At 39.6% G+C, this 20,287-nt stretch overlaps 1 protein-coding gene across 1 annotated transcript in view; it reads left to right on the forward strand.

Moving 5' to 3' along the window:
• The window catches only part of LOC126378284 (WD repeat-containing protein 7), a 117,227-nt gene that overhangs the window by 1,438 nt on the left and 95,502 nt on the right, over window positions 1–20,287 (forward strand). The window contains exons 2-17 of the mRNA XM_050026477.1: window positions 1,334–1,576; window positions 2,023–2,136; window positions 5,988–6,131; window positions 7,027–7,092; window positions 7,989–8,151; window positions 8,557–8,689; window positions 13,011–13,101; window positions 13,586–13,730; window positions 14,583–14,684; window positions 15,064–15,204; window positions 15,835–15,913; window positions 16,838–16,979; window positions 17,771–17,828; window positions 18,567–18,728; window positions 19,347–19,467; window positions 19,760–19,920. Of these exons, the coding sequence (XP_049882434.1) occupies window positions 1,343–1,576; window positions 2,023–2,136; window positions 5,988–6,131; window positions 7,027–7,092; window positions 7,989–8,151; window positions 8,557–8,689; window positions 13,011–13,101; window positions 13,586–13,730; window positions 14,583–14,684; window positions 15,064–15,204; window positions 15,835–15,913; window positions 16,838–16,979; window positions 17,771–17,828; window positions 18,567–18,728; window positions 19,347–19,467; window positions 19,760–19,920 (2,056 nt within the window). The 5' untranslated portion in view covers window positions 1,334–1,342. The remainder of the gene's footprint in view (window positions 1–1,333; window positions 1,577–2,022; window positions 2,137–5,987; window positions 6,132–7,026; window positions 7,093–7,988; window positions 8,152–8,556; window positions 8,690–13,010; window positions 13,102–13,585; window positions 13,731–14,582; window positions 14,685–15,063; window positions 15,205–15,834; window positions 15,914–16,837; window positions 16,980–17,770; window positions 17,829–18,566; window positions 18,729–19,346; window positions 19,468–19,759; window positions 19,921–20,287) is intronic.

Here is a 20,287-nt window from a genome sequence, read left to right on the forward strand (position 1 = left end):
AATCCGCACTGGGCCCGCGTGATGGTTTAAGGCCCGATCTCCCTATCCATCCATAGGGAAGGCCCGTGCCCCAGCAGTGGGGACGTTAATAGGCTGATGATGATGATGATAGGTATTTTATTTAATTTATTTTATTTTCTTCACAATCATGGAACCCAGTCCAAACAAAAGAAAATCAGCTTGTGGGGCAACTAACTATTCCAGAAAAAAAAACAAGACATTTTCGATAAGGACAGTCAGGCCGAATGACTACTTCAAAGAAAGGACTGACTTCCCTGGGAGTACAGTCCACCATGCCGTATAAACCCAACTCATCTGCTTATGAGACTGATCGCAAGATGCTATTACAAAAAAAAAAATATATTTTCTTACGCAATTTACGACATTATTTACACAGAAAAAGAGACTGGTCACTGCCAAAATTAACCCAGGCCCGGCGCGAATGAAACTTATCCCATAATTTTCGTAAAATTAGGTAAAGTAAATCTAAAAAGTCCGCATCGCTGAAATATTTGGTGAACATACTGAATTTGCCTAGTGTTTTTGTAAAGGCGCAACATTTTATTTTTTCTTTTATTTTTTGGTTTATTATTTTTTTTATTAAACAAACATTAAAATCCATTATTACCAGATAAAACACATACAAATCATTTATTAAGTTATGTTTTAAATGCTAAAGTTCGAAAAAAACAACGTTTCAATTTACGTAAAATATCTGAAAAATTCTCTTTTTTTATTCTCTAGCAATTATAATGACACCTAACTCAAAATAATGTAAAAAATATAATTATGAATAAGGTATATCATCAAAACAAAATATTTCTTTCAATTTTTTTATTTTAGAAGTTACAATCTATAATTGAAACAATCTATCATTTTTCATTGCATTGTTTTTTTATTTTGACTTGGCATTTTTAAACATATCTTTTTTTAAATGATTTGTATGTTTTTTACTGGTAATAATGGATTTTATTGTTTTCTTTTTGCATTCATGCATGGGATTAACTGTCTGAGAACTGATATTAGGCAGCTAAATTACTCAATTGTATACCAATATTTTATTTTTATTTTTTTATTTTTTTTAAAGAACGTCTAGGGCCTTGTGCCGAGGTTTTTCTTGCAGCTTCTTTTCCCCGGCTATACAGGTTGTGAGAAGCTGCAGTAGTTTTAGGCGGATGAGACGTTCGTTATGTAAAATTGACGATTCAAAGTGTAACTATGTTACCTACTGAATAAATATATTTTTAAATTTGAATTATGAGATAAGTTTCTTTCGCGCCGGGCCTGGGGCAGAAATGACCAAGTCTTCTTTAAAAACAAATGCTAATTCCAGGTCCTCACAATGCCTGGCACGAACCTAATCGTCCCCGTGGTACTATGGGGCAAGCACGCACCGACCCACTGCATATCTTCGATCTACCTGTCTCGAGACCAGAAGACTTTGGTCACTGGCTGCTATGACGGTCAGATCTGCATCTGGCAGGTGCATCCGGAGACGCTGAAGATGACTCCGCGGTGCCTCCTCGTCGGGCACACCGCGCCAGTCACCTGTCTGTCCAGGGCATCTATTATACAGGTATTGGTGCTAATTCCTGTAGACACCATCTAATTTTATTCTAAGTTATATCTGTCATTTTCCTATCCGTCGAAAAGGAAAGGGACGGGTAATCGACAAGCATAAAATTTATGGAACACACGTCAATTTTAAGCACAAATCTAAAACAACCGTCTAAAAATTTTACATTGGCCAATAACCCGACACACGTCAAACGGTTTGCATACCAGCGAGATACCTTTTTGATTCGCCCGGGTTATTAATTCATTTACTCATTCTTCCTAAAATTAAGAGCTGTCAATCATCCGTCCCTTTCCATTTCGGCGGATAAGAAAATGACAGGTATAACTTAAAGTAAAATTAGGAGGTGTCTGCAGGAATCGGGGCCATGGTATTGTGGCTTTCGACAGAGAGGGTTTGCTGACGCCAAAACACAGTACCATACAGATTTTTTTATTTATTTTTAGGACAACAACTACATAGTGAGCTCGTCAGAAGCCGGTGAGATGTGCACGTGGGATCTTGTGGACGGCAAGTGCAGGGAGAGTGTCAAGTTGTCACAGGTTCACACCAATATACAGGTAAGAACTATGGTATGCAATCCGGACTCGATGTCGCAAATTCGGAACGCACGTTAAGCCGTTGGTCCCGGTTACTATTTACTGATGGAAGTGAGTAATCGTTACACCGGCCATGTCAGGGGCCTTTGGCGGCTCAATCATAACCCTGACACCAGGGTTGATGAGTGAGGCTGGTATTCTACCTCACAATCTACACGATAAGAAGAAGATCACAAATTCGAAATCCCGCAGGATTGGAAATATCAATCAAATCAAATAATAATTTAATTTGTATTTGTATTACATAAACTGCCTATATACGTCCCACTGCTGGGCACAGGCCTCCCCTCAATCAACCGGAGGAACCGGAGGTAGGGGGTAGTTGTATTATAATAATTTTAATAATTACAAAGTTAAAACAACTAAGATAAAGAAATAAACTTTTTTTTTTTTACAATAAATAAATTTATATCTTACTATCAAATCAAATCAAAATCTTTATTTGTGAATACAGGTGTACAAAATGATGTTACATAAAATTATTCAATCTCTGTATTCAGCATACATCATCATCATCATCAGCCCATTAACGTCCCCACTGCTGGGGCACGGGCCTTCCCTATAGATGGATAGGGAGATCGGGCCTTAAACCACCACGCGGGCCCAGTGCGGATTGGTAGCATACAAGTGGCTTATTATTCAAGTACTTGATATTAAATTCAAAATTTTATAAAAATAGAATTTTACCCCTGACATAGCTCATGTAACGACTACGTACTTACATCAGTAAGTAGTAACCAGGACCAACGGCTTAACGTGCTTTCTGAGGCACGGGTCATCATACTTTCGGACATTCGGGTGATCAGTCTGTAACGTCGTAATCAAACTAGCGATCGCAGAGATTTTTGTGATGTGTCCCCACCGGGATTCGAACCCGGGATCTCCGGATCGTAACCCAACGCTCAACCACTGGACTACCCCAGTTGGGATGTAGTCGTGAGCTTATGCCATCAGGTGGGTTAAAATGGCCACATCGAAGCAATTCATCTAAGAAAGCAATATTGCTATTTGACATTTGTTTGCATAGCGCACTTACTTTTATATGCGCAAATGTCAAATTGCAATATTGCTTTCTTAGATGAAAATGGCTGTGGCTAAATCATAAGAGGAATTGTAGGACGGACACTTCATACAAAACACCTCGTTTTACACAGACACTACACATTGACGGTATCGTACACGCGCATCTGTGTGTGTGACGTCTGACGCCATACGATTGAAGACTAAAGTAAGACCCAGGGGGTGAGGTAAAGCTAGCTCAGCCGCTGGTGGGGAGCGGAGAGTTGCCGTTCTATACGTAGTATTTATTATTCCTTATTCTATCACTTCGATTCCCCGATACCGACCCCGACGACACCCTGAGCCGAGGTTCGCGCCCAAATGGGCACCCTCAGGCATGTTGTCTTAAACGTTGTACTGAGTGAGAGCCTTCAGCGCTCCCCATTTGTCCGGCCAAGTAGTTAATACCATCTGCGGCAAATCTACAATAAGTCACGTCAAAAAAAAATATCACTCCGATTGAAGCAACTACTACTAAAATAGTTTCGCCATTGTGCTACTAGATGTCGCTGTACAAAATTAGAACGCGCTTTAGAAGAGTCGCTGTTGTTAATATACGTATCGAAATTTCTATTATTGAAGTGCTTAAATAGAATAATCATTATTAGTAAATTTTCGACTGCTACTTGACTTTTGACGTTCAGGTAGCGTTAACGTGTGGCATAAGAAAACTAGGTATGCTCAAAAGTGACAGCTGGTTTCAAGGTTAGCCCAGCTGACGTCATCCCACCCTGCGTTGCCATTTCGTAAAAAAATAATTACCCACGTCCAATGTTTTTATATTTGCAAGGCAATTTTGTATGTTTACATACATACATAAACTCACTCCTATTTCCCACAGGGGTAAGCAGAGACTATAGAATTCCATTTGCTTCGATCCTGACACACTTCTCGTGCTTCCTCCACATTCATCAATCGCTTCATACACGCACGCCGGTTCAGAGTAGATTGTAATTTTAGTAAAAGATTTACAAGTAATAGTAATTAAATACATTAGTCAATAATTAATCAGTAATCAAAAAGAAAAGTAAGCCTATAAATAATATGAAAAACACTATAAAAAATACAATTGTAAAATTAAAAGGTAAACTATCACACAAAAAACAAAACATATAAAAATAATTATAGAAAAAACAAACAGTGAATTACCTACCTTTTGATTTATGTACCTACTGAAACTATTTTTGCATGGTTTGTGACTGTTTATTTTGCAAAATAAATGATTTGATTTCATTTTAAATCTTCGCGCAAAAAGCCAAGCATTCTGTCCATATGCCCATTTTTTTTTGCTTGATATCAACTCAGAATCATGGTCTGAATCATCCCCCTCAGTATAAGTTACGATGTCACTCATCATCATCAATTTAAGAGCCACGCTCTTGTCGGTGTTACAATTTCCTGATTTTCCTCCATAACATAACAAATACTTTATTGCACAAACAGCAAAAAAACAAAATACAAAACAAAAGAGAAAATTAGAAATAGAATTAGTACAATAGGCGGCCATGCTACTTTTTTAGGGATGTTTGTTTGGATGTACACCCTGTATACCTTTGTCTAACCCCCCCCCCCCCCCCCGCCGCCGGGGGGGCGTATAATAGCATCAGGCCATTAACAACAACACAACAACTGTTCTACTCATACATTTTTTTTTCACTACACTGCGATCTGCCATCGACTTAAAAGTCTTTATCAGATGGTTTGTGATCTTTTTAATTTATTTCGAGGTGCAGTCAATAACTGCTGTACTCAAGGCTATCTAGGTACTCAAACATAAAACATCATCCCGTTTCTCACAGGGTCCGCTTACCTAATCTGAAGATTTGACAGGTCCAGTTTTTTACAGAAGCGACTGCCTGTCTGACCTTCCAACCCGCGAAGGGAAAACCAGCCCAATACAGGTTAGGTCACACCTCCGAAAACGTATTTCTCGGGAATGTGGGTTTCCTCACGATGTTTTCCTTCACCGCTGAGCACGTGACAGTCATTTATGATCCAAACATGAATTCGAAAACAGCCTGCGCTGGATTCGAACCTGCGACCTCAAAGTGAGAGGCAAGCGTTTTACCAACTGGGCTACCACACTTATTAAATAACATAACATAAACAGCCTATACAAGTCCCACTGCTGGGCAGGGGGTATGGAGCATACTCCATCACGCTGCTCCACTGCGGGTTGGTAACCCACTCACGCATTTATTTTTGTTCTTGAGGAATTACGACTTAGTAGTATACCACCATACCATAGGCCGCCATTTGCCATGTGCTTAGTTAAAGAGTTTTTTGTAATTATTTTTTTTTATTTTGGTGCAATAAAGTGTATTTGTATTGTATTATTAGAAATAAAATGTAGAATCGGAGTAAAATATCAACGTCTATTTTTTTTTATATTTTTTATTGACTTTTATTAATTTGAATTTGGTTTATGTGAATTAATTTAATGACATCTATTTAAATCTATACATCAATTAATTTCATTATAGGTCCATTGTATGAATTGACACTTTTATATTTAAAATTTTATAAATTGTGCATGATTTATGTAATTTAAATGCACGGTATTTTTTATATTTTTTGTAACATTCGTCACACTGCGTTTATGGCAAATAAAGAATCTATCTATCTATCTATTTCACTGAGATGTGAAAGTAGAAGTGAAAGGGTTTGCGGGGGGAGGAACAATGTCAACTTAGCGCCTACTACCCGTCGATACCCGATACCCAATATTTTTTTGTTTCTTTTTCTTCTTCCAGGCTTACCACATGTGCAACAGCGAGGACCTACGGCTGTTCTGCAACGGCTACTACGCAGAGATCCTGATCATGGATCCTTTCTCCCTGGAGATCATGTTCTCTCTCAGCTCCAAGATGAATCCCGATTGGATTTCTGCTTTGCATGTAAGTCTACTTGTATCTTTTTTACACACAACGACCTCCGTGGTCCAGTATCAATTCAAATTCAAAAATATCTTTATTCAATAGGTAACATAGTTACACTTTGAATCGTCAATTTTACATAACGAACGTCTCATCCGCCTAAAACTACTGCAGCTTCTCACAACCTGTGTAGCCGGGGAAAAGCTGCAAGAAAAACCTCGGCACAGGGCCCTAGACGTTCTTTAAAAAAATAAAATAAACATAAAATATTGGTATAATACATGAACTACTACATATACTATGGAAGGAAAGGAGTAGATATATTATCTTCTTTGCGAGTCGATGGCGATCGGTACTAAATTTTTGCTGACCAATAATTGGCCACGCTTACGGCATTGTCAGTGGCTTCGTAAAGGTCTTTAATAGTGCAGGTGTTAGGGCACTTAGGATAGCACAAAAGGTGAGCCATAGTCTGTGGTGATACTCCACACTCGCAATCATCGCAACCATCAGCCAGGTATCCCCTGCAGAGATTATCCTTGCAGCGGCCAACCTGTGTCCGGAGCCTATTTAAAGACTTGTGGGCCACGCTAGATTGCTTCCAGGCGGGAGACTTTCCGATGGCGCGATACAAGGGGTGGGATAACACGAAGTAGATATATTAAAAAAAAAGAAAAAAATAAATATTTTATTATCGAACAACTAGATCTATTTGGTTAGTAACAAACTTAAGAACTATGTTAGTAAATTATCTTAAATACCGATAATTTTTTATTGATCATACAGCCGATCAGTGGACAATCCCCACTGTCGGCTACCGCCCTCAGGACGCTGTTGCTGCTGTCGCGCATCAATGATGCGCAGACAATGATGATGATGATGATATTATGATAATGATTTTGTTTATTAATTTCAGGTGTTGCGACCGTCTTCCAGAAAAGACGATGTGGTGCTTGCTATCTCTATCACTGGAACTGTGAAGGTAAGTGGAATGAGACTTCAGCGTACGTTTCTTCAAAAAATATACAGATGGCGCTGTACAGAGTTGCCTTCGTTTAACCTTCTAATTTCATGGACAATAGACATTTTTTTTTTGGTTTTCCCCGAAGGGTAAGGCAAAGGGAACTATGCCCATACAGCCATGTCTTACGTATTTTTTTTCTTGATGAATAATGAAATGATGAAAGGTGATGATGATGAAACCTAAGCCCCCACCCTCGGAGTAGACTCCTACTCCGAACCCCAAACGAATTAACTCAAAAGTCCGCATAAACTTTCGAGTTATGAAGCGGCTTCCTGCCACGAAGCGAAAATAGGCAGATACACTTTGTTTATTGAATACTCCGATATAATAACACTCGCGAATGTCTTCCGACTAACTTAATGCGATCATTAATCACAAAACACCACTTTGTATTAATTAATTAGATTATTCAATGAAGAAAGCAACTGTCCCGTTCCCGTTTCCCGCCAAAAAGCGTGGACAATAGACACATGCATCTTTTATGTTTGTTTTTGGTTATGGACTTTTTATGGACCACCACGCGGGCCCAGTGCGGATTGGTGGTTATTAACGACTGCTAATGCAACCGGGACCAACGGCTTAACGTGTCTTCCGAAGCACGGAGGAGCTCGAGATGAAAACCTTTTTTTTGTGGTCACCCATCCTATGACCGGCCTTTGCGAATGTTGCTTAACTTCAACAATCGCAGACCGAGCGCGTTTACCGCTGCGCCACCGAGCTCCTCTGCGCCACCGAGCTGCCTGCCACAGAGATATTAACTCAGAATCATGGTCTGAATCATCCCCCTTAGTATTAGTTACGAGGTCCCTAACACACTGTATTTTATTTCATTTTTGATCACTTGTTCCTTCCAGGTCTGGTCGCTCCTCGGGCATGAGAATAAGCAGTCTGAGCCCATCTACGAGAATGAATCCAAGCAGATACGCTGTTTGAATGCGTTATCGCTCAACTGTTGCGCCTACAACCAGCGCACCGTGCTAATCGTGTGCGCCAAGTATTGCCAGATATATGACGCTGGTGAGTACTGCGATCATCTTCTTCTATCGTGTAGGTTGTGAGGTGGATTACCAACCCCATCAACCCTGCAGTCAGGGTTATTATTGAGCCGCCAAAGGCCCCTGACATGACTCAGGTAACGACTACTGCGATCATGCGATGTTTTCACAGGTGGAGGATAGGAGTCCTAGTACGGCTTTGAAATAGACTACTCTGGGCGCCATCCCACTCGCGTCAGACAGAGTACTGCGGAAGGCAAGAGGGAAACCACTGCCCTATTTTTCCCTAAAAAAGTAGCATGGAGAATGTTACACCGAAAAGAGCGTGTCTCTTAAATTATTATTCTGTTCAAAATAAAGAGAAGCAATATAGGTAGCAACATAAAAAAAGAAAAATATTAAAAATTGTTTTTTTTTCTTTTTGCAGGAGACTTCTCGGTTCTCTGTTCCATCCAGGCTCCGACAGGCGAGAGATGGATGTCAGGGGACTTCCTGGCGCCAGACAGAGTGCTCGTCTGGTCTACCGAGGGCAAAGGATACATGTACAAACTGCCAGCCAAGTTAGTAGTTCTCTTTGGTACATTTCACTTGACATTAAATAAGTTTATACATTGTTTTAAGTTTACGCGGTTATTATCATAATTAAAACACATAATAACGGGTTCTTACCCGAACCCGTTATTATGTTGTTTAATAACATAACATAAGTTCACGACTATATTCCAATTGGGGTAGTCAGTTTTTGTTTGACGTGACTTATTGTAGATTTGCCGCAGATGGCAATAACTACTTGGCCGGACAAATGGGGAGCGCTGAGAGCTCTCACCCGAGCAGAGCAGAGTCCCATATATCAGAAATCAGAATCATTTATCCAACGTAATTATCATGGATAAACTTGTTGAAGGTCAATGAACATTTTTGAATCTACGTCATTTCGCAACGTGTTATGGCTGAGGAAAAGAAATGACAAGAAACTGCAACAGCAACACATCTTTTAAATCAATGAGGGTATACATTACAAGTTATTTAATAACTAGAGGAACACATTCAATACCAGACATTGTTATCATTTAGGTAGTCATCCCCAAGCATCCTATAAAAGTCGCGTCATAAAAAAAAAAATGATTTTTTAGAGAACGTCTCCTTGAAAGCCCTTCTTTAGTAATATAGTCATGAGCTTAAGTTATGTTTTGTTGTATTAATAAATAAAGAGGATTAATTATCGAATCTCTGCCTAAAGAAAAAAAAAAATTGGTATCTCGCGTGCTACATGATACAAAATTTTCGTCAATTTTCATTTGAAACATCATTAGATGATCATCTCAAGCACAGCCTGGGTGTTAGAATATAATTTTCGGGTCAATTTTTGTATGTTACTCAAAGGGGGGGAGCTGGTTAAAAGACCATATTAAAGCAATTCACTTAAAAAAAACAATATTGCTATTCGACATTTATTTAAATAACAGCCTCCGTGGTGTAGTGGTTACAGCGTCAGGCTCACTGGAGGTCCGGGTTTGATTCCCGATGGGGGCATTGTCGTAATCACTTTGTGAGACTGGCCTGTTTGGTAAGGACTTTTTAAGCTTGAATCACCTGATTGTCTGAAAAAGTAAGATGATTCCGTACTTCGGAGGGCACGTTAAGCCGTTGGTTTAGCCGTAAAAACACCTCGACCAACCCGCAGTGGAGCATCGTGGTGGAGTATGCTCCATACGTCCTCCTGTTGATTGAGGGGAGGCCTGTGCCCAGCAGTGGGACGTACATAGGCTGATTATGTTATGACGTTTGTTGGCATTGCGCAAATGTCAAATAGCAATATTGCTTTTTTAGATGAATTGCTTTGATGTGGCCTTTCTAACCCCCCCGCTGCCTATTCGGGCACACGCAAACTTAACCTAATGTTATTCTGACTGGACTAACTGGAGAGTCGTTTGAAAATGTAAAGCTTGTGAAGCTAAGCTATTACGTTTCTGTTTTAGCAAACTGCGTGGACGGGCACTCAATAGGTCAGCACTTTGTTTGTCTGTATGTCGTTTATACAGGGTGTTACTGTGGTATCTAAAACTGATTTCTTCGTGACTGACAAGATCATGTCGATATGACAGTTCTTATATAAAAAAAGCCAGAGTGAACAGGTACTTTCTGGGCGAGCGAGCTCCATCTGAGGCTTGCCTTCGGACAGACTTGGCCAAGATCAAATCCATCAAAAGGAAAAAAAAACAGGGACTTGAGCATGGTCTTTAGAGTAGTCTCAGCTGAGATTAGTTTATTAAGGGGGTGGCATTAATAAACAAATATCAGCTGAGACTGCCCTTAAGATCATGCTCCAGTCTCTGTTTTTATATAAGAACTGTCACATTGACATGATCTTGAGGGCAGTCTCAAAGCTGAGATTAGTTTATGAATACTACCCTGATACCTGATAATATGGTATAAATAAACTAATCTCAGCTGAGACTGCCCTCAAGATCATGTTCAAATTCCTGGTTTTATATAAGAACTGTCACATTGAAATGATCTTCAGGGCAGTCTTGAAACTGAGATTAGTTTGTTAATACCGCCCTTAGTGGCATCGTAACCAATACTGAGGGGGATGATTCAGCTCACGATTCTGAGTTAATATGAAGTGGATTTTTCCTACGCAAAAGTAAAGAATTGAAAATAATTTAAGAAAACTGAATAGTCGAATACAGGCACTTATCAGTGAAAAAAAAAATTGCATGCCTGAGTTAAAAATAGGCTCCATAGGCCCGAGATATGGAAACGACATACATAATAATAAAAATAAACTCCGCAAACAAATTCCTTTGGGTATTAACTCGGGATCATGAGCGGAATCATCCCCCCAGTATTAGTTACGATGTCACTAACACCCTGAGTAGATACTTTGGTTCCCTAGTATTTGCGCTTTTAATTAGTATTTTTATTTATTGTGATTTTTAGTGGTCGATTCTTGATGCCTCACAGTTAGCGGCCTGTCCGTTTTGTTTTATTGTTTGAGGGGGGGTTTTCCAGAAAAATCCTCGAGGGTAAAAATTATGTAGGGGGGTTGGTTATCGGGGCCTCCCGGTAGGTGTGGGGAAACTTCTCGATCTTCAACTGGTTTCCCTGGTGCGAAGATCGCGAAAAATGACGTTCCGATCAAACGTCCCATAGAATAGAATAGAATAGAATAATTTTATTTGCTTGGATACATGGATGTTACAAGATGGTCACAATTTTATGTATAAGGATCTCATGATCCACCAAGTGTATGGCACTCAAAAACTCACAAGAAATGAGATAATCATAAATACATTATTTTTACCGCGGAGAGGCTCTGGAAAATCAAAATTTAGGCTACTTGACAACCTAGTCAGGAGCTCGGTGGCGCAGCGGTAAACGCGCTCGGTCTGCGATTGTTGAAGTTAAGCAACTTTCGCAAAGGCCGGTCATAGGATGAGTGACCATAAAAAAAAACATCTCGAGCTCCTCCGTGCTTCGGAAAGCACGTTAAGCCGTTGGTCCCGGCTGCATTAGCAGTCGTTAATAACCATCAATCCGCACTGGGCCCGCGTGATGGTTTAAGGCCCGATCTCCCTATCCATCCATAGGGAAGGCCCGTGCCCCAGCAGTGGGGACGGTGATGGGCTGGTGATGACGACAACCTAGTCAAATGAGGGCGTCTCTCCCCCCGCACCAATTCGTAGTATTATTCTTTATATTTTGCTATTAGTGTAGGTATTTAGTTGGTAGATGTATGCAGTATGTAGTATTTAATTTGCATTTTGCACATTCATGACTTAACCATTGTTTTTTTTTTTGTTGTTCGACACAAACATATGTGCCTATTCGGGCGGAAACAAACTCAATATTATGGGAGATATTCTTTTCAATTATTTTTCCTAGCTGCTCGATAGATGGCGCTGAACTCGGTAGTTTACGGAACGGAACGTTATAATAAGCTACTTGACAGCCTAGTCAAATGAAATACTTTTTACGAAACGTCACAACGAAAGTTTTCTCTGGAGTTTGAATTGAAATACTGTCCGGTGACGTCGTCAATAAAAGCGGTCAAACGTCGTACTTATTTTTATAGCAACCAATCTCTGTATAAAAATGTCGACGGCGCATTTTGTCACAACTGACGGCGTGTAAAGAAAAAAATAATAAAAAAGTTTATTTAGGTACACACATATACATTTACAACATTAAAATATACACATATTGGGTGCCGCAGTTCACCAAAAAAGGTCAGGGTTCAGCGAAAATTTACCCAGAGGGCAACACTGGAAAGACACTTTACGACCGATATTGCACTTTATTCGAACAGCCATAACATTTTAATTTGACAGAACGAACTTGTACTATCTACATAACTTAATGTATATGTATTTACAACACAGTTTGGACGCATATTTAGAAAAACTCCTCGGCGAATGTGAGTCTATTTGTTTATATGATGTCAGTGGTTCTGAAAAAGAAAATCTCCCATTTCAGTTTGACAACTGTTAAACTTCCGTCCTTCTCTAACAATAAGTGTAAGAAAGGGATAGAGCTAAGTTAAAAGTAAGCCCGAATCGGCGGTATTATCGCATTATAAACCACAAAAATTTTCTGGACTGAATAATTAAAGCACACAATAACGGGTTCTTACCGCGTTTAAATGGGGATATGAGACTCCCGATATTTCGACACTGTTGCAAGTTCCATGATCACGGGATGACTGATGAGATTGGAGTGGAGTAGGTAGATCCATAATTTTCTACGGGCAGACATATCTGTCTACCCTCTTTCTTTGCAGCTTGTTTATGTTTGGGATATCAGAATGTTCGTTATTATGTGCTTTAATTATGATAATAACCGCGTAAACTTAAAACAATCTGGACTGAATGATTTCAGCTCTGTACCGGACCACAAAGGATTCCACGGGCCGACAGTAGACCACGACAGTCCAGTGCTGTTCAACTTATTGGCTCATCCTGATAATAAGGTATGCATTTCATGTGTGGCATTCATCATCATCATCACCTCCCTAGCATTATCCCGTTTCTCACAGGGTCCGCTTACCTAACCTGAAGATTTGACAGGTCCAGCTTTTTACAGAAGCGACTGCCTGTCTGACCTTCCAGCCCGCGAAGGGAAAACCAGCCCAATACAGGTTAGGTCACATACCTCCGAAAATGCATTTCTCAGGAATGTGGATTTCCTCACGATGTTTTCCTTCACCACTGAGCACGAGATAATCATTTATGATCCAAACATGAATCCGAAAACGAATTCGACAATCATTGGTTTAGGCCTGCGCTGGATTCGAGCCTGCGACCTCAAAGTGGACCTGTACAAAACCGGACCTGTCAAATCTGTTAGGTAAGCGGACCCTGTCAAAAACGGGGTAATGCTAGGGGCTGTGGAGTCCTCAAATATTACTTTCTTTAGAGGTTTAGCGTTTCTCAAGAGTCTCTTGTCCCCCGCAGCTGCTGTCTTGTCCGCCGTCAATGCGCTTCGTGGTGACGTCTGTGGGTGGCAAGCAGCGGCGCTTGTTACTGCGGGGTGACTCGCACGGCGTCGTGTCTGTGTGGAGTGTTGACGAGGCCGCCGCTCCGACTTCCAGGATTGTTTGTGAGTAGAAAGAAAGAAAAAAAAACATTCATTTCCATCTTCTATCGTGTGGGTTGTGAGGTGAATTACCAACCCCATCAACCATGGTGTCAGGGTTATTATTGAGCCGCCAAAGACCCTGACATGGCTCATGTAACGACTACGTGCTTCAGTAAGTTGTAAGCGGGACCAACGGATCATCTTACTTTCAGACAATCAGGTGATATGACACCTTATAATTTTAAGTTATACCCGTCATTTTCTTATACGCCGAAAAGGAAAGGGACGGATGATTGTCAACAAGTTTTTTTAAAATGAACGAATTACCCGTACGAATAAAATAGGCATCTCGCTTGTATGCAATCCGTTTGACGTGCTGTCCATTTAATTCTGTCAGGTTATTGGCCAATATACAATTTTGGGAGGGTTTTTTTTTAAGTTGCTGCCTAAAATTGAAGTGTGTTCCATAAATTTCATGTATGTCTATTACCTGTCTCTTTCCTTTTCGGCGGATAAGAAATTGACAGGTATAACTTAAAATAAAATTAGATGGTGTTTACTGGAGTCTCCATTATCTAACTAAATATTATAAAATTAAGTAATTAGGTACAAAATTCAAAATTTAACAAAATTAAACAAAATTAGAAAAAACAAAAAAAAAAAAACTTAAAAAAAGACATTATAAATGAAAATCATAATTCCCCATTGTTGTTGATTCGTTTTGAAGTATCTTAATAATTTATTACCTTCGTTCTCTTCCCCCCCCCCCCCCCTTCACCCCTTCTGCTTCGTATTCTTTATCTTGCGATAGATGTACCTCTGACTACCCCAATTGGGATATAGTCGTGAGCTTATGTTAATTACCTTCAACAGCGCACGCGCCGGTGGTGCTCACGAGTCTCAACCTTGCGTGGGCGGAGATGAACCCCAGCCCAGTGGGCATCCTCGACCAGCTGCATACACCTGAGGAAACTGGTATGATGACGCTTTTTTCCCCGAAGGGTTAGGCAGATGTGTATATATAGGATGTTAGTGACATCGTAACGAATACTTTGAGGGATGATTCAGACCATGCTTCTGAGTTGATATCAAGTGGAATTTTCCGTCGCAAAAGTGTGAAACTGATAAAACATTAAATTTTTCATGATTTTTCCGACAGGAAAATCCACTTGATATGAATTATGGTCTGAATCATCCCCCTCAGTATAAGTTACGATGTCACTAACACCCTGTATACATCCACTCATAGTATAGTGTAGTTTTTAATTTTTTAATTAGTATGTTGTTTCTTTTTCCCGCGACACAGCGTTTTGGGTGATCCTCCAACTAATAAAAGAATAACTTTCTCCTTTAGAAGTCAAGCTGACATCATCAATCTACATCTTGGCAGCCAATCGTTTAGTGGTGGGCCGCGAGGACGGGTCCATCGTCATCGTCAACGCGACACACACCGTGCAGCTGCAGTTGCTGCACGGCCCACACCAGCAGTACGACGGTGAGCGAGGTCAATGGCCGACGTCACCAACCCGTGGTCAATTGATACTATAAATACATGACTAACAAAATGACGCTACCAAAACGACATTACCGAAATTATGCTACCAAAATGACATTATCATAATCACGCTAACAAATTGACATTACCGAAATGACACTACCAAAATGGCGCTAATAAAGACATACTATTAATATGACACTGCCAAAACGACGCTATCAAAATGACGGTACCAAAATGAGATTACCAAAACGACGATACCAAAATGACATTATCAAAATGACACTATTAAAATGACGCTACGAAAATTACATTACCAAAATGACGATACCAAAATAACGATACCAAAATGACAATACCAAAATGACGCTATCAAAGTGTCATTACCAAAACGACGATATCAAAATGACACTATCAAAATGACGCTACGAAAATTTCATTACCAAAACGACGATACCAAAATGACACTATCAAAATGACGCTACCAAAATGACATTACCGACAAGCTACCGAAAATGATACTGTCAAATTATACATCAAGTCCCGGCTTTAATAATACTACAATCTAGTAATCTTGGTAAGTTAAATTTGTTTCAGCCAGAATATGTACTAAATACACCTTGTTTTCAGATTGGCCCACCCACCAACTGCTGTTGGGTCACAATGGACGGGTCAACTGTCTTCTATATCCACATCACATCCATCCCAGGTAAGACTAGGGTCGGATCGGTCAGAGCGATATTACCTTAATCACGCTAACAAATTGACATTGCCGAAATGATGCTAACAAAATAACTTTTTTTGAAAGAAATAAAGAAAGAAACGTTTATTATAAAGGGACACCACAGTAACAAATACAAAACAAATATATAATTTAAAACACGGAGTAACACACAACTTACAATCAAACAAAACACATAATAAAAACAACATACACGAGAAATACAAATAATTGAGTGTATAGACTGGTCAACGATGGTGGTGGGTTAGGTGTCCTTTATAAAAGGGCCTCACTCAGCATAAGCCGCGGCGCGAGCCACGACGCTGGTATTCTGTGGACCCTGCTAAGTGAGGCACGGAAGCCGTGTCTCTTTGTGTTTTGCATGGGGACATATCACAAAAATAACTTTGTGATCCCTAGTTTGGTTAGGACATTGCAGGATTACCTGATTGTCCAAAAAGTAAGATGATCCGTGCTTCGGTAGGCACGTTAAGCAGTTGGTCCCGGTTACTTAGTGATGTAAGTAGTCGTTACATGAACCATGTCAGGGGGCTTTGGCTTTGATATTACCAAAATGACATTACCAAAATGACATTACCAAAATGACATTACCAAAATGACATTACCAAAATGACATTACCAAAATGACATTACCAAAATGACATTACCAAAATGACATTACCAAAATGACATTACCAAAATGACATTACCAAAATGATGCTAACAAATTGATATTACCAAAATGATGCTAACAAATTGACATTACCAAAATGACACTATCAAGATGACACCTCTGTCTATCGCTTGTATGTTGTGTATTCACATATCATCAGATCAGATAAGATGTATCCATCAGAGAACTGATGATCCCATTTTGAGAATCAAAGAATTTTTTAACGATTTTCCTTTCAGATACGATAAAACCCACTTAGTTTCTGGTGGTATAGATTTTGCGGTGTGTCTGTGGGACCTGTTCAGTGGTGCGTTGTTGCATCGCTTCTGCGTACACGCAGGAGAGATCACACAGCTCATAGTGCCGCCGCATAACTGTACTGTAAGTATTGACTTCTATGCCGTTCCCTAGAATGTTCTTAAAGTGCGAATGTCACTGTTGTAAAATCTCTTTAATATTAAAGACACTGTAGCAGAGTACAAACTCTGCACATACTGGCCTTTTGTTCGGACCATCATCATTTTAAATTACGAATGGAATGAGAACATTCCATTCCATTCGCATTTCCTTTCATTTTACTCACTTTTGACTCACTGCATCCCCGACCTTCATTAAAACAACAAGTATATTATGCTGTTTAAGGCCGTGCCCTCTAATACCTAAGTCTTGATTCTTTTGTGAAGTGTGTATATTGTGAACTATGTATATTCCTACCCTGTTTGTGAAGTGTTTTTAATAAACTGTATATATTCCTGCTTGCTTCTAATTTATCATCGTCATCACCAATCATTCCCCTACTCTGCCGGCACGTCGGGATACCATATCCTCACCACCCAGCGTGCCGCAACACTGCCTGCTTTTCTTTTTAAAATTGTTCTTTCTACTCTGGTCTTACCTATACATTGTTTGAGGTTTACGCGGTTATTGGTGTAATAAGCAAAGAAACTGTCAAACAGTATAATTATTGTTAAATGTTAAACTACCATATCCGACATATTTTATTACTTAACAATAAGTCCGAAATATGCTTTTTCATACAAATTAAATAGTGATTTTGTGTTTTGATGTTGATTAAAAAGTAACTGATTTGACTAGTCTATTCAGTGGTTTAGAGCTCGGGCGGAGGGATTCGAAAGCGTCACACTAATACAATGTTTGTTTGTTTTTTTCAGACTCGTATCCAAAAGTGCATCTGTTCTGTTGCTTCTGACCACAGCGTCACGTTACTAAGTAAGTATTTTTTTATTTTATATATTTAAAAAACTTTTCTTGTCTTATGAGAGGAATGGGAAGACCAAGAAGAGCTTCATCATAATCATAAACAGCCTGTAGTGTAGAGTAGATACACATAATGTAGACGACAGGTCGACATGGCAATTCTCTAGTGACGTGACGTTTTCAATATCGATGTATTTTTATTATGTATGTAACAAAATGTGAATAAATAATACCACGTTTTCATTTAAGTTAATATTTATTCATCTGAATCATCTAACGTTAATTTTATTTCTAAAATATTATTCTTAGTTTTCAATATTTATAATTTTGATTGACCATAAATATTTAGATTAGATTTCTTTTAAATCTATTGTTTTTCTTTTGTGTTAATGTTAATTTCTAATTCAATAAATTATGTGAACTCAAATCGTTTTATAAAAAAAAATGGTATGGCGGTTGAGGCCGCCATTTGCCATGTGCTTAGTTAGGAGGCTTTTTGTAATTTATTATTTTATTTTGTAGTTTATTATGCTGAGGGAGTTCCTTTTTTTTTGGGCGCCTCCATTGTGTATTTAATGTCTGTAATTATTTGTCTTTTTGTCTTTGTTTTTTTTTTAATTTCTGTAATGTTTGTAAATGTGGCGTCCAATATGGAAATAAATATTTTCTTTCTTTCTTTCTTAATTATTTCTTTTTATTTTGGTGCAATAAAGTGTATTTGTATTTGTATGGTATCTGTTTTTTTCTCAGGTCTATCGGAACGCAAATGCGTAACACTAGCTTCGCGCCATTTGTTCCCTGTGGTCAGCATAAAATGGCGGCCATTAGACGATTTCATGGTGGTCGGCACCAGCGACGGGACCGTCTACGTGTGGCAGATGGAGACTGGTCACCTTGATAGAGTGCTGCACGGTGAGTGAGATACTAGGTAGCGATACTAGGTAGTGATACTAGTTGTGATTCCAGGTGGCGCTACTAGGTGGAGTAATATGATACTAGGTAGAGTAATACTACGTAGAGCAATACTAGGTAGAGCGATACTAGATAGAGTGATACTAGGTTGAGCGATACTAGATAGTGATACTAGGTAGAGCGTTACTAGGTAGAGTGATACTAGGTGGCTTGATACTAGGTAGAGTAATACCAAGTAGAGCGATACTAGGTAGTGCGATACTAGGTAGAGCGATACAAGGTAGAGCGATAATAGGTAGAGCGATACTAGGTAGAGCAATACGAGGTAGAGCGATACTAGTTAGAGCGATACTAGGTGGAGTGATACTAGGTAGAGCGATACTAGGTGGCGTGATACTAGGTAGAGCGAGACTAGGTAGAGCGAGACTAGGTAGAGCGATACTAGGTAGAGTGATACTAGGTTATTAAGTTAATGTTTCTTTGTGCCATCTTGTTCAGTTCACGCTTAGCACACTGATATTGGAAATTTTAAAAACAAATAAATCAGCGCCAGTTCTGCATTCTTTTGAAGCGGATTAGTGGCTCTGTTTATTGAAAGTGATTATTATTTGACGCCAGGAATGATAGCTGAAGAGGTATTAGCGGCGTGTGACGAGACGGTGGCTGATGATTTGGGTGGCGCCGTGGCCGGCTCGGGAGATCTGCAGGGGCTGGCTAACCCAGCTGTCCACTTCTTCAGGTAAGCCATCATTGTTCACTTGTCCACTTGTCCACTTGTCCACTTGTCGACTTGCCGACTTGTCCACTTTTCCACTTGTTCATTTGTTCACCTGTTCATTTGTCCACTTGTCCACTTGGCCATTTGTCCACTTGTACACTTGTTCATTTGTTAACCTGTTCATTTGTCCACTTGTCCACTTGTTCACTTGTCCACTTGTTCAATTATTGACTTATTTGATATGCTTAGAATTTATAATTTAGTTTTTAAAACTTAATGTATGCATTAACAAAAAATATTACAATCACCACAGAGGTCTCCGCCACCGCAACCTGAACGCGATGCGCGCGGCCACCCAACGGGGGTTGGCAGCGCTGCAGCCGACGGGGGGCGCGGGGTCCGCGGGGCCGCTCGCGGAGCCCGTGAGGCGTAGGGCTCCTCTGACTGTCCAGGGATTCAGGTCTAACCAGGCTGGTGAGTCTTGATTGTTTTTATTTCTCTCTATTCCTTTAAAACAAAGGAAATTTAGGCATATTTAATGTTTTATTTATTTAAAGCATAGGCGAGCTTATTCCTAAGTGGGATTTCTTCCAGCTAACCTAGGACCTGAAAGAAGCTCAGTTGGCCGGTGTTAGTCTTCATATCCAAAGTGAAAACTTAAACTTGGCTGAAAGTATGTTTACACATAACCACAGAATAACAATAATACTATGTATACCTGTATTGATTTAAAAGATGTGTTGCTGTTGCAGTTTCTTGTCATTTCTTCTCAGCCATATGCAAAATGACGTAGATTCAAGATTCAATAATGTTAAATTGACCTTCAACAAGTTTATCTATG

Source organism: Pectinophora gossypiella, chromosome 26 (genome assembly GCF_024362695.1).
Source record: "Pectinophora gossypiella chromosome 26, ilPecGoss1.1, whole genome shotgun sequence".
NCBI classification, from domain to species: Eukaryota; Metazoa; Arthropoda; class Insecta; order Lepidoptera; family Gelechiidae; genus Pectinophora; species Pectinophora gossypiella.